Below are 14,317 nucleotides of genomic sequence, written 5' to 3' on the forward strand. Positions count from 1 at the left end.
AGAACGATTGAAACTGTGGTCGCATGGCAGGTTTACGGTGAAAAAAGATAAACATGAAAATAGCATACAAAACTTAATTGCGCTAGAAGAAACAAGCTCACCATCTGGAAGGCCTGCGTCGTCAGTTTCTTGCACTGTGTGAGGTCGTTCACATTGGCGACCAAAGTCTTGACGTGTTTCTCTGCAAAGAAGCCGGAGGTGCAATAAGAACACATGCGTACGTTTACTAGAATTGGAGAGCAGCGGCAGCATGCCTTTAAAATTTGTACACAAGCGCAACAGTAACTGCGCAGATATATTACATTTCGTTGTTAAACGCACGATGAAACACCCTTCACAAAAGTAGTGAAGAACGAACGTTTGTTTGTGTGCCACTCGTGACCCTGTCAATGAGAGCTGCCAATTTTGCATTACAAACCTCAATTAGGAAAAAAGTACACATCAGCTATAAAAATACGGGGCGCTCAAGCTTCGCTTGTAGAGTAGAAGTGATAGCGCATTTAACACCACCGTTGTGTTCCGCACATTTCTTTCCTAATTATATAACTATTCATTAGTATATAGTCGTACCGGAAACCATACACTAAACGCACCTTTTAAATTGCCTGCGCACAACTGTACTGTGGTAGCGGAAAACAATCACGCGTTTTTCTGTGGGTGCGCATGCTAGTTATACTGCTCGCATGTCATATGTTGCGGCTGTGCAGTACGATCGCGAGCTTCACTGCGGGAACCGCATGAAGGTTTTAGTGCTTGCGCGTAATCTTCACTTTCCGCAAAAAAATTCTAGGGGGCACTTTGACCACTAAACCGCGTGGTGGTCGGAAGCCCTTCACTGACACCTATTTCTCTGTTTGAGAGCGCAGCTCTCTGGCACCCGTTCCCGCGTTGTCCCTCGTAACCAGCTCGGCGACGTTAAGGCAACGCGCGGTGCTTCCCCCCGCCCTTTCCCGCTCTCTTCTACCATGGCGGCGACAGCGCGTGATATCCGATTGCTGCGCGAAATCCTGCCACCACCGTTCACCGCGCGTGCCCCTGAATGCCACCCAGGTAATATTTGTATTTAGAGACAACGCATTTTCCTCGCCTATTGGTGCTGCTTTAAATGCCAATGCCAGATTTAAATAATTTCTGATTTCAAAGATGATCACACACTAAAGGTTGCTAATTCGTTTATAGATGTGAATACTTTGAACTCGCTCCTTCCAAGCTTAATTTTCTTAATCTGACGCTTTCACCCTGTCCAAATTGGTAATAATACTTTTCTTTTACAAAGGCGGGGGAGGTGTAAATATTTATCACAATTTGCCTCATTCAGTTGTGAGTAAGGCTGCAGGTACAAATGGGGTTAACCAGGGCTCCAGGTACTGCTATACAAATTCAGTTTGCTTCCATATACAACCACAACTAATGATAGCTAACTAATACAATATATTATTTACTCATTCTAACAAACTACCGAGAGTTGACACTGTCTAAAAATTTAATTGACATCTGACAAATATAGAGGCCAGTGACGTTCACCACCATCAACCTATGAACATTAAACCAGAACCAACGGACATTCAATGTTTCCTTCATTTAGAAAGAAAATTTCCACTCAGGAAATAAGACCTTTTCTTGTCTACCATTGGAGCTGTGAAAAATCCTAGTCTACAACAACAAAAAAACAGCAGCCGGGTGAAGTAAAGCAAACCACGTTTCACTCACCGGGCTCGAAGTCCAGTATCTTCTGCTGGAGCTCTGCGATGCGGTCATTGTGTTCCTGCTGTGCGTATCTGAGTTCTTGCAGACGACACTCCAGGTCAGCACGATCTTCTTTCTGCAGCGTTAGATTGTAGATGATAGCCCCGTCACAAAGACATGCAGATATATACCGAGGTAGCCAGTCATTTCTGAATCACTGGGACTTATGCTCAATTTTCCTAGAGGCCACGACTTATGGTGGGCTTCGCACTGTTCTAAGCTGCGTAACTTTACAGTTTGTTGCAGTAATAATAAGGTCCTGAAACCCTGAGATTATTGTGATTGCATGTATAAGTATTCTTGCTCTTAACTAACTTAACTAATCATCTATAAGAAGATTTGGTCATAAATATTCAAGTAGAATACCTATAAGTATTAAGCACTAATTTATCTTATTTGGATTATTGAGGCGATTTGCGGCTGGCGATAACGTGATGTGAATGAGCGGTAAATAAAGGTGAACTATCATCTGGATAAATAAAAATAAATAATTAGTACCTAATTCCTAATGAAGTAACTGTCCTATATGTGGTTTATGGGGGCTTAACGTCCCAAAATGACTTCGGCTAATTCAGGGATGTCATAGTGGAAGGCTCCTGTCTACTGAAAACCCAAGTTCTAAGGGGCAATAACCTCATAAAATCTCATTTAATCGCACAGAGTCTCATACGGTGCATAACATTATCATAAAATATCGTACATAATTTATGATGTACAAGAAACTATGAGAACTTATGCAATTATATGCGACTTGTACGTGATTTCTTATGTGAATTGAGTGAGATTGTGTGAGAAACTGTGAGGTTATTGCCCCTTACAGTTTTTTCAGTGGGACGTATACCACCTGGTGTTCTTTACGTGCACTGACATCACACATTAGACGGGCGCATTGATTTACGCATCCGTCCATCAAAAGTGGTCACCACGACAAGGATTTTATTCCGCGTCTTTGGGTACTTTCTGCAGTCGAATTCCGTTACCAATGAGCCACGTGAGGCTGCTCTGTTATACAAGTAATACACGTATAATATAAACGTATCCAACAAGTTGGGGTATTATTAAGTACTAATTAGTGTTATTTGCTGCACTGTATCACATATAAATCTGGCGGCGCTCGTGTGCATACTAATTTAATGTAGAAGTACCCTGAGGGGACACTTGTGCTACACATTTAAGGGCGTAACGCGACAGATTTAGTGGTTGGGATCTGGTGACGTCCCCTGTGGATCTTTGTTCGCATAAATCCACCAATTCCCGCTTGATCACTAATATGTTATTCTGTGCCACTTAATTGTCAAGCACCTGTAATGAGCACTTCACATGCCCTTATTAGCATACGCTCTTAAGTAACAATGTTCAAAGAACACCCGACATAGATAAAGCGCAGCCTCAATCAAACCGCAGAAGTGTGTCTGTGTGACACATGAGTAGCGTGTCTCATTAGGCGTCCAAGGGCTAGATTCTCAACTTTACCTGCCATCTCAAAAGAAAACCAGAGGTGGTAGTGCCTGCTAATTCAACGATGCCATACCATCTCCTCGCCTCACACATCCCTACGCCCAATCAGTGACAGGCTTTTCTTCTACCTACTACTATTTGCTAGACAGCTCGAGACACGGTCATGAGTTTTCGCACACAGTGACATATATTCGGATAACAGCGCTTTGAACACTGATAATCAACGTCGGTCTGACTATGCTTGCTGCACGGCAAAGCCCTCTTCTATATTTGATCAAAAAACCGAGCCCTGTGCTAGCTGCATCGACGGAGCAGATGCACACTCCTTAAGCTCCTCAACCAATCTAATTTGGTGCCACCGACTTATTTGCTTTCCTTCTCTTGATATGATTTTCCATCCTCATCACACGTCCTGTCCACGTCCATTTCTTCTTGATTTCGATTACAATGTCATTTACTTGAGTTTATTTTCTGACACAATCTGTATGCTTCCTTTCTGCATGTTACGCCTACCATTTCCCCTCAGCAGCTCCTTGCGTTGCCTTCAACATACAGAGCACCTTTGACATTTTGGTCTGATTGCTGGGTTCCGGTATAGCGCCACTTTTATATACGTTTCTTTCAGGAACCCCGGTACGCTGCTAGTCATAATTTGCGAGTACCTGATAAATGCGGTGATTCTGATTCTACTGATTCTCTGATTGCGTCAGAATCTGATTATCCTAGTTATTTTTGTTTCGTGATAACGATCTGCATCTATAACCTCTCCTAAGTAGACATAATGTCCTACTACCAATTGTAAACTTCTGCTCCTTCCCGAGGCTGTTAACATAGTTTAGCCTGCTGCATGTTACCTTTTAGGCCTACTTTTCTGCTCTGCCTTTCTAGGTCATTAATTATTCTCTGCAATTCGTCCTAATAATTTAGCAAGACAATATCTTTAGCGAATGACAGATTGCTAAGGCATTCTCAGACAAAACTTATTCATTGCCGTTTCCATTCCTGTTATCCGAATATTACCCCTTAGTATGCTGTAAATACCACTGTGGAGATCGTGTCTCCTTGCCTGACCCCCTTTGAATGGAAGTTTTATTACTTTTTCATGCAGGCATATGGTGGCTATGTAGCCACTACAGATATTTTCAAGTACTTTCATAAACGGCTCACCTACACCTTGAGGTTTAGAATGCCTGCATGACTACTCAGGTTTCGACAGAGTAAAATGCTGTTTCATAATATATGAATGCTATGTATAGGCGTTGATAAAATTTCCACCATTTTTCTATTACCTGGCTCATAGTGTGGATATGATCAGTTGTAGAGTGGCCTTTATAAAAACCTGTTTGATCGTTTTCTGATTCAAGTCTAAGGGTGCTCTGATTCTATTAGGTAGTACATTAGTAAAGAACTGTATGCTACTGAAAGTATGCTTTAACACTCGCGCTTGAAAGTGGCTCAAGTGCATAAGGATATATGAACAAGCGTAATAACTTCATGTGAAGCAAAATAATGTACGGCTGTGCAAATATTCACATTTTTAAGTACGAATGCAACATTATTCTGAAAAAACAATACCTTCAAATATAAAATCGAATGTCTAATCAGTGACGAAATAGAAAATGACAAAATCGGAAATATTGTTAGGCTTGGTTATTTCAGAATTCGGATCGTATTTGGTAACTAAATAAAACTAAAATTACATGTGTATGCTCTACTGAAAAACCCACTATACTTGTATACATGATTCCGTATACGGATCTTTTGTACTGGAAGGACTGCATGAAACCATCATCATCTGTCATATCACCACTAAACAGTGAATTCAGCCTTCAAGGAATCAGGAAAATGTCCGAATTAACCGAATGCTTGGATAATCGAAAGAGCATGATACAACCGGAGAAAATCTTAATTATGCATCACAGTAATGTTATCTGATGGACATCAGCAGAATGTGTGTCACTAGTTCAGATGAAACGAAGTGAGAACGACGTTCTAGTGCGAATTCACTATTTCACTAGGCCTAACCGGGCATTCAGGATGTATGACAGATACTGCGCCTTTCACTTCCTATAAACCAATTATTATTATATTACTCATGTTCCTGCAGAGAGCGTGTCAGATACTCCACCTTTTCTTTCCTGTAAACCGATTATTTATGCAACGATTAGTATTGTATGTAAAAATGATGAACAGTGATTATCGTAATTATTAGCAAATAATAAAAAAATAATAATTCACGATAATTAGTTGGATAAAAAATACAGTAACAAAACTCGATTTAAGAATGGAGAAATAAAAATGAAATTAATAAATACACGAAAAGGTTAAACGTCACACCGTGCCAAGATGGCGAGTGAGCCGGGTCCTTCTACTGTATCCGCCGAAGAAGCGCGCCGTGTCTGCCTGGCTGAGTTGGAACGGAAGAGAAGACGCCGTAAATGTGAACACGTTGCCTAATGTGTATATATTCCAGAGCGTAACCAAATCAAAGCTTACAGCAAAAAAAAAAAAAAAAAAAAAAAAAAAAAAACATGCCGACCAACAGCTACGCCGAATTAAACCATGCTTCGCGCGTTGTCGGGAAGGCCCTCCTCATAAAAGGGAGGTTCCCTCTTCACAAAAGAGCTCTGTTGTATTTTTGTATATTTCACTGCACAGTCTATGCGGGCCACAATTGCGATGAAGCGCGCAGTGAGGTAAAGCGGCGATAAATTCGAGGATTTTCGATGTATTCCATAACTTTTGAACACTCGGAAAATTCCGAACATCATTTTCAAACACAAATACAAATGAAGTAACAGATTCGAATAGAATTCAATTGTGAGTGCTCTCAGATTCCTGCAATGGAGTCATAGGTGTTCAAGTCAAATGAACCTTTTCCCACTCCCTTCATCTGTGGTGTGGTAGCAGTCTGCCTTTTTTAGCATCGGACGGCACCAAGCTTCTTAGCTGTGTTCATTGTCACCATAACTAGCCTAACTGCGTCCACTTCAGCGCAGCACACAAGGCCTCTCCGTCCATTGCAGACATATGCTTTTCCCACGTCCTTCTGGCAAACTTTTTCCTGTGCCACCAGCAGCCACGTTATCTCCAACAACTTCCAAATTTCATCCATCCGCTTGAATGATGCCCCACGCATAGTTCGCCCCTCTTCACTCTGCTACCGTGAAACAGTGTTTATTTTTTCTTCACCAAAATCCACGGCCATTCACCGTGTACAAAGTGGTTATAGTTACCTTCAGATTAGCACAGCAATTTACTTACAATACAAAACATGTGCAAGAATTATCTCATACCTCTTAAGTGACAGAATCCCCTATCAGAAGCTATCTCAGAGGAATATTGCTTCTCTGTCACTGAATAGTTGATGAAGACTAATAAGAAATCTATTGCAATGTTATTTTCTTGCACGGAACACTTTCGCATACAGGTTGGCAAGCTAAGTTTGCACAGCAGGTGCAGAAAAATTGAAATAGCAAATTTTAATATTTGTGAGTCTGACACTGCAGTGTCCATACTTCAACTTGTGTTATGCCTACAGTGCTCTGGAAACCCATGGGTACTGTCCCGTTCTTCACATTGGCTGGAAATCAATATCTAGACCGGTAAAACTGCACACTGTATAGATCCCAACGTAGACGCCACGCGAGCATATAATGCGACATCTTACAGAAAATATGCATGGGACGTTAAATTCCACATACCACAGATAGACCTCATGGTGTTATAAATCTATTGTCTCATGCTTTCTGGATTGTACGCAAGCCAGTAATGTCAAAGAAAAAAATAAACGTTATTGGGAGCCAATCATACAGCACAGGTGACACATTTGTAAGTCTACCATCTAAAGAAAAAACCCCATTCAACCCCTCTGTTGCTGGCGCAGCACACATGCCCCAACTGAAGCCCAGAAGCATCCGAGTTTGATCGACGATGACAACTACGAGATGCATACGCAGCGTACAACGCGGTACACAGAGGCCCACCTTGTCTGGATTCTTCAGCAGTTTCCCGAGGCTGTGGATCTCGATGGCAATGCTCTTGCGCGCATCAATGAGTGACTCCACGTGATGCTTCAGCTCCTTCCTATCAGACGCTACAATTAGCTCATCCTGCAGCCATTTCTGCAACAGAAGAAAGTTGAAGGGGCATTCATATAATGTGATACGATTTGCAGTGTCAGTTGTTCTAGAGTTGATAAAACTATAATAATTGCGGGACCATTGCCAATACTAAGATGTAATTTATCATGCGATGGGTGAAAAGTTTGCAAAATGTGATGCTGATATGCGATGACATTTTATGTGCCCACAAAATATGGAAAATAATTTTTGCGCGTTTAAGAAGAGTAGTAGTTCGATGCAATTAAAAGCTGCGCTATCGGGGCATAGACGAATGAAAGGCTGGACGCACACAAGCGCGGACTACAACTTTATTTCATGTTTCAGAACAATTTCAGAACAGTGGAAAAGGCAGAGAAGTATTAAAACATTCTTTTATAATTCAGCTTCCGCGCTATCTCGGTGAGCATATATATAATAAAACGGCTAATAATAGAGCTTGTACACATAAAAGCAGGCACGGCTTAACAATGTACAAAAATCTGGAAAAATCTAATTTAAAATATTTTAAAGATACGTAACATCTGAAAAACCCTTTAAAACAAATCAGGAAGAATACCCACTAAAACCATTCTAGAATATTCCTAATGCACAACCCCGCCGGGGTGGCGCAGTGGTTACGGCGCTCGACTACTGTTCCCAAGGACCCGGGATCGAATCCCGGCCTCAGCGGCCGCTTTTCGCTGGAGACGAAAAGCAAGGCGCTCGTGTACTGTGCGATGTCAGTGCACGTTAAAGGACCCCAGCTAGTCGAAATTTCCGGAGTCCTCCACTACGGCGTCTCTCATAGCCTGAGTTGCTTTGGGACGTTAAACCCCACAAACCAACCAACCTAACGTACCAGGGTGTATGTCTTCCCAGTAGCGCAAACTTGGGATAACTATTGGTATGCTTCCTTCTTAGATGTTAAAGGTAGGAGACAAATAATTGTTATAGGGGTTGAAAATATTTTGTCAAATTATATACTTGCGCAAAGGTTTTTACATATATCAAGCGCAGAAAGATAAATGGGATTTCGCAAATAAAAATCGAGATGCCTAAGCCTGAAACATATAGCAAATACAATTTTTGTAACAAACATGACATGAAAAAAGAAGGAAATGTTTCAATATGGCTGTGAAAAGCAACAATTGAAAATTCTAGAATAGACAAAACCTAGCACATTGCTTTTCAAATTTACAGAGGCCGAAAGCTAAGGAATCTGGCAAGCATATTTATATATTTTTTTTACGTTCTTGCACCAGTGTTCCTCACACAGTTACATAAAAGGTGTTTATGCTACTCATAGAAACATTTCCGCCAATCTTGAGACACAATTTTACTTTGCATCTCCTACAAGAAACTGTGGCGTGGACCTAGATTTTATTCTACTCGTAGCATAACTTACACTGTTTTTGCTTCTGAAACTTTCACGCCTTGTGGAGCGGGTGTTGCGCAAAGAGCAGTTGAGGGAGGTGAGCTTGCATGGTATGAAGGCCGAGTAGCCAATTTCGTTTGCAGACTGACTTTCTTTTTAAATATATTGTGTTACAAAATAAGAAGATAGATATGACAGCCTTAGGCTCCTAAGAAATGACAAAAGGCAATTTGAAGGACATTTTCACTAACTGCATCGACATTGTGATTCTATAGTATCATACACATCATTATCACTATCGCTACTATCCCCATTGTCAACTAAATGTAGTCATTGTCATCGTTGCTGCCATCGTGGTCATTATCACTTACTACAACGTCATTATTATTACTATTATCATCATTATCATTATCACCAATTACATTGCCATTGTCATCGCTACTATCATCCTCACTTTAGACAATGAGAATTATGACAGAGCCTGGCGTGGAGTAGTAGTTCGCGCTCTGCTGGGGATCGGGGATAATCGTTTGAGGTTCGGTGGAGACAGATTTTTTGTACCAGTTTGTACAAAACATCCTGCAAACAGTTCGCGAGAATATTTCAGCAGCCCGTGAGCCAAGAAATGCTTTCACCTCAAAAGACAACGTCTGTGACAAAGTTCTCTGATGAAAGTCTGAGTGCAGGTGCGCGCCAGCTTCCTGTCTAGGTGAAACCTATTTAGAGATACCTGCTGAATAGAGATAAAATACCCAGGACATTATGCGACCATGCGCATATCCTGCAGAGCGAGTGGAATCGGAATATGTCCTCAGATGTGGCCAGTAATTAACATTCCAGGTCGTCGTGCGCTTGAATCACTGACCGAATCGAACTCGGCACTTTCAGTGTTGTCTTTTCAAAAGACTTCACTACTGGTATCATGAAAAATACCGTGCTCAAAACGGCTAAATGGTGGAAATGAGATCAGTTTCTCTCCGCGACCTGATCCGAATTTCACGTTCTGTTTCCTTAGCTCATCCTCCACCACCCGCGGATTTAAAGTTCCTCACGTGTCGCTGCCAGATTAGAAAAACGCAAATTTTGCCAAAGCGCAAAGGTAACGTATTAAACTACGCGTATAGATGGGAATACGTGTTCCAAATGACGCATGAGTTGCAAGTCTGAATTGCTCACTAATTTCGTACATTTTAAATATTTTCTTCAAACAATTAAAATTACCATGAATATGCTTGATGGTTTATTCGGTCATGGGACGTTGAGAAGTTGACGTTTCATGACCCTGTAATGCAGCAAAAGCCATTTCATGCTAATTGCAATGAAACCTAAAATTAAAGCACCAGGAAACAATGAAAGACGAAGAAAGCCTTGCCTCGATGCAGAAACCCTCCAGGCCAGGTTTATCCAGGGGTCGCCGGCTGGAAAACTCCAGACGGCGCTTGGCTGCGACCATCGCCTCCGTGCGCTTCTTCAGCGCGTTGATGCGCTTTGCGCTCTGCTTCTCCAAGCGAGCCATATGCGCATCCTGCTGCTCCTCCCGGTTCCGGAGGGCACGAATCTCTTCAACATGCTGCGATTGCTGCCACAGGTTGCGGCTCGCCTCCTCCTTGAGCCGACTGATTAGCTGCAACCGGTTCTGCTTCAGGCTCTGCACATGCAAAGGGCTGAACCCTCAGATAGGAAATGTGGACTCCATTTGTTACGCTTAACAGGAGTATTAATTGATTACGCCATATGGAAAAACATGTCTCGGTTCTAAGGCTGCAGAATACACTAAAAAAACACGGAGGCAACAGATCATATCGAGATAACCATTCCAAAGGAAATATAGGGACTGTAGGTTACAATGATTTTTTCCCAGAGAAAATATTACCAGAATTAGAAGCAACTTAAATTGGTCACTTGGCGGCCATGATTTACAAGTAATGCCATTTCACACAAGCTATTGCTTAGAGTGCAACGCGAGTGTAGAAATCAAATGTGTGGTATTTGATAGTGCGCTTTCTATTGACCTAAACTCGCTTAGTATCCGACCCCGTGCGTATGTCTGCCCTTGGAAGAAGTGAGTTTTATGGAAGCAATGCAGCACGTTCGCCTGGTGGTCATCAAAGATAAAATTTATAGATGAATTCGGCAACATTTGAATTAAAAGTTGAACTTTAAGAATAGTGCATGTATAGCCCAAAAACAAACTAAAATGTTTTAAACGCTGTGCATGGTTGCAGCCTTAATAATAATAATAATTTGTTTGCAGGAAAGGAAAGGCGCAGTATCTGTCACACTTGCTCCGTGGACACCTGAACCGCGCCGTAAGGGAAGGGATGAAGGTGGGAGTGAAAGGGGAAAGAGAAAGAGGAGCCTTAGTGGAGGACTACGGAGTAATTTCGACCACCTGGGGATCTTTAACTTGCGCTGACATCGCACAGCACACGGACGCCACTTCGTTTCGCCTCCATCGAAACGCAGCCGCCGGGGTCGGGTTCGAACCCGGAAGCTCCGGCACAGCAGTCGGGCGTCTTACCACTGCACCACCCAGGCGGGGCAACATTTACAAGGAAACTAGTCATGTTTTGGACAGTAGCGCTGTATGCTGAAAATGAAAGTGAATAAAATAGAAAAACTGAAATTTTAACTTTTGCGGTGATGTCATGACAAAGTAAGGTGCCGTTCACTACAAGTATACACCAGCGCTGAGAGACCTGAATCATGCACATCTACAACTGATGTAGCAAGCTGTCTGGTGAAAAAATTTCAGTACTCCTCTGGAGCAAATAAGGTGCCCACTTTAGCAAGAACTCTCATATTAACCACATGCTAAATTCCGCTAAGCAAGCACGGCCTCAGGTGTGAATGTGAAACAGATTTTAAGGTGTCATTTTCGGGCTGAGATTTATGAAATCGAAACAATTCGCTAGATTGGTGAACAGAATAAGACCTAGATCGCCCAAACCTTGGTGTTTCGATTTATTGGCTGTATCGAACATACAGGTTAATTTCTTGAAACTCCAGTTTATAGCATGAGGGCAAATCACATAATATCAAAAGTTGCAATTATACTGTTGATTTTTTATACACTGAATGATGTATGACCCTCCACGCTATGCTGATATCTGATCACGTTTTCCTTGCGTCGGCGTTTTCTCAGTGCGTGACATTGGACACCCACTGGCAGTGGCAATGTGGGGACACGACCCAAATAGGTGACCGTGAAGGAAGTTTGAGGGCAGACTTCAGCCTCTTGTACTTACTTTCACCCGGTCTCACTGTCATGCAGTGAAGTCTACCTTTATAATTAAGGAATAGCAGTGACCCTTTTCTGGCATACCTTGTAGCCAAAAGTGTTGCGGAACAAGCTATCATTAAATTGCTATGAAATTGTTTATTTCGAGCACGCTGATAATAAGACTAGACCTCAAATGATGGGGAGTGGCTAGCCCCAAAGTAGTGGTGGCTGTAATTTCAGTGGCTGTACATTTGGCTGTCATTCCCTGCATGGAGAAAACGAGCAGCCAGCATACTGGTGGCCAACGCATTGATGCAAACCCGTGTCCCTGCCATTAATGCGGCATATTCTTTCTTGCAAGTTGCACACAAGCTAATTTATTGACAAGCGTATGTTATATCTGACAACGATACATCTAATTACAATCTATTATGTGATTCCTCTTCAATCTACATTTATTTGATTGAACTTAATCCCATTTAAATGCGGAGGGGGGGGGGGGGGGGGGGCAAGTGTTTTACATTGTGTTGGGAATACTGTTTCCGTCAGCGTGAATTATGACGATTTTAAGCCAGAGGTAGCTGAACAAGCAGCGATAGCACTAGCTCTAAAAGACTCGGACTTCACAACTGTATACAGCGACTCTAGAGCAGCCACTCGAGCTTTCGCCAAGGGCGGGATAGACAAGACGACGCTGCGGATCTTAGGCGGAAGTAACATCACCGATCACTCCATCGTATGGTCCCCGCCACACATGGGCAGCTTAGGGGGCGGCCTGCGGAATCTCAATGAGATCGCACACGAGGCGGCGCGAGGACTCATCGACCGCGTCCCTCCGCTTTCCCCTGCTACTCCACATATCGAGTACAGAGATCAATTATTCACGTACAACGAGCTCACTAAGCACTTTTATCTAGGCAGACGAGCATTTCCCCTCCCGGATAAGAAATTAACCCGCAGCCAATCAGTCACGTTACGCTTGCTCCAAACGAACTCATACCCCAACCCCTGGCGCATGAAACACATCGACCCAGACTACGACGGACAACATGCGTGTGAACGGTGCAGTGACCGTGTAGACTTAAACCATATGCTGTGTGGTTGTGCATCGAGCGACGCCTACGCCAAGAACAAGGAACGTTGGGACAAAGTTTTAAAAAGTGCTTCACTACATGATCAGCTTCGGGCTGTCCAGGAGGCCCGCGCGGCGGCGGAGAGCTTCGGGCTCTCTGTTCCGACGTGGGAGCTGCCCTCTACACCTGGCGCCTAGCCGAGTGTCCTCCAGGACCCCTACTGTGGGAAATAAAGTTTTGCCAAACCAAACCAAACTTGCCAGCAGCAAACCCCGATGCGTTAACTGTTAACAAATACGAATAAGAAGATCGGCTCAGCCATAGTTTGTCATGTTTACTCAAACTGCTTTACCTTAGGCTGCTAAATGGCAATTCAGTTCACAGACAGGTTTTGTGAATGGCATCGGTGTCGCCCTTCAGTGCTACAGATGCTGGCGGTCTCCGCTGACCAAGATGACGGTGATGAACCTTCAATGATGGCCATATTGGCAAAAGATAACACTGCCACATATCCGCTAACCGCATAAAATATTGGTGCCTCAACTAGTACCGTAATGTTCAATGTTCACTATCAGATTATCACAATCCTGTACACATGTGAGGTGGTAAAAATCTCCTGAACAAAGCCTGCTCATATTTGATTCTGCTGGCTCTAAATCGTGTTCAACTTTGCTGTAAGCCGAAACAGAAGTCTATGAAACTTGTAGCTCAATAATATGAATAATGAAAAGAGCGTTCAAGGGTGCCAGTACTAAATATTAACGGTTATTTTTCGAAGCTTCGCGGGAGATCCAGTTTGTAAATTCATGGCTCACCAAGATCTCGTCCTTGAGCTTCTTGGCCTTGCGCTCTGCGTCCTGCTTAATTCTGATCAAGCGAGACTGCTCGTTGACTTGCTTGCGCAGCTGCTTCACGCGCTCCTCCAGGTCCAAGATTTTCCTGCGCCGTTCCTCAGCCAATGCTTGAGAGGCAAGATTACTGAAAGGTTGCAGAAAAATGAATACGTTGAAATCTACACAACAAAAACATTTTGTACATCTGGTGTCTGTTTACGATGACACTCCTGTCTATAAAAAAACGCATTGGTAGCCACATTAGAGGCACTAAGCGCAGCAAACGAGTACTAGCGTCGACCCGCAACGAACGTGCAGTGCCACGGCCACACTGCTCAAATATCGAAGGTGGCCGGTAAACCTTCATACGTCAACGATAGTATGTTTCCGCTGTGTTAAACGTCTTTAATGACCTTTTAGCTATCCTGACATCGTCTAGATGTCTGATCACGCCAGATATCAGCTCCTAAAATAACTGAACAAGTAAAACACATGTCTACGATGGT

The 14,317-nt window shown here is 42.9% G+C and overlaps 1 protein-coding gene across 1 annotated transcript in view; it reads right to left on the bottom strand.

The window, feature by feature from the left end:
• The window catches only part of LOC146178863 (chromosome-associated kinesin KIF4A-like), a 60,850-nt gene that overhangs the window by 17,745 nt on the left and 28,788 nt on the right, over positions 1-14,317 (bottom strand). The window contains exons 12-16 of the mRNA XM_084580055.1: positions 13,794-13,956; positions 10,031-10,330; positions 7,191-7,328; positions 1,711-1,822; positions 102-181 (exon numbers count right to left, since the gene is read on the bottom strand). Coding sequence (XP_084436181.1) covers positions 102-181; positions 1,711-1,822; positions 7,191-7,328; positions 10,031-10,330; positions 13,794-13,956 — 793 coding nt within the window. The remainder of the gene's footprint in view (positions 1-101; positions 182-1,710; positions 1,823-7,190; positions 7,329-10,030; positions 10,331-13,793; positions 13,957-14,317) is intronic.

Source organism: Amblyomma maculatum, chromosome 9 (genome assembly GCF_055883805.1).
Source record: "Amblyomma maculatum isolate TAMU_Amacu chromosome 9, ASM5588380v1, whole genome shotgun sequence".
Classification (NCBI taxonomy): domain Eukaryota; kingdom Metazoa; phylum Arthropoda; class Arachnida; order Ixodida; family Ixodidae; genus Amblyomma; species Amblyomma maculatum.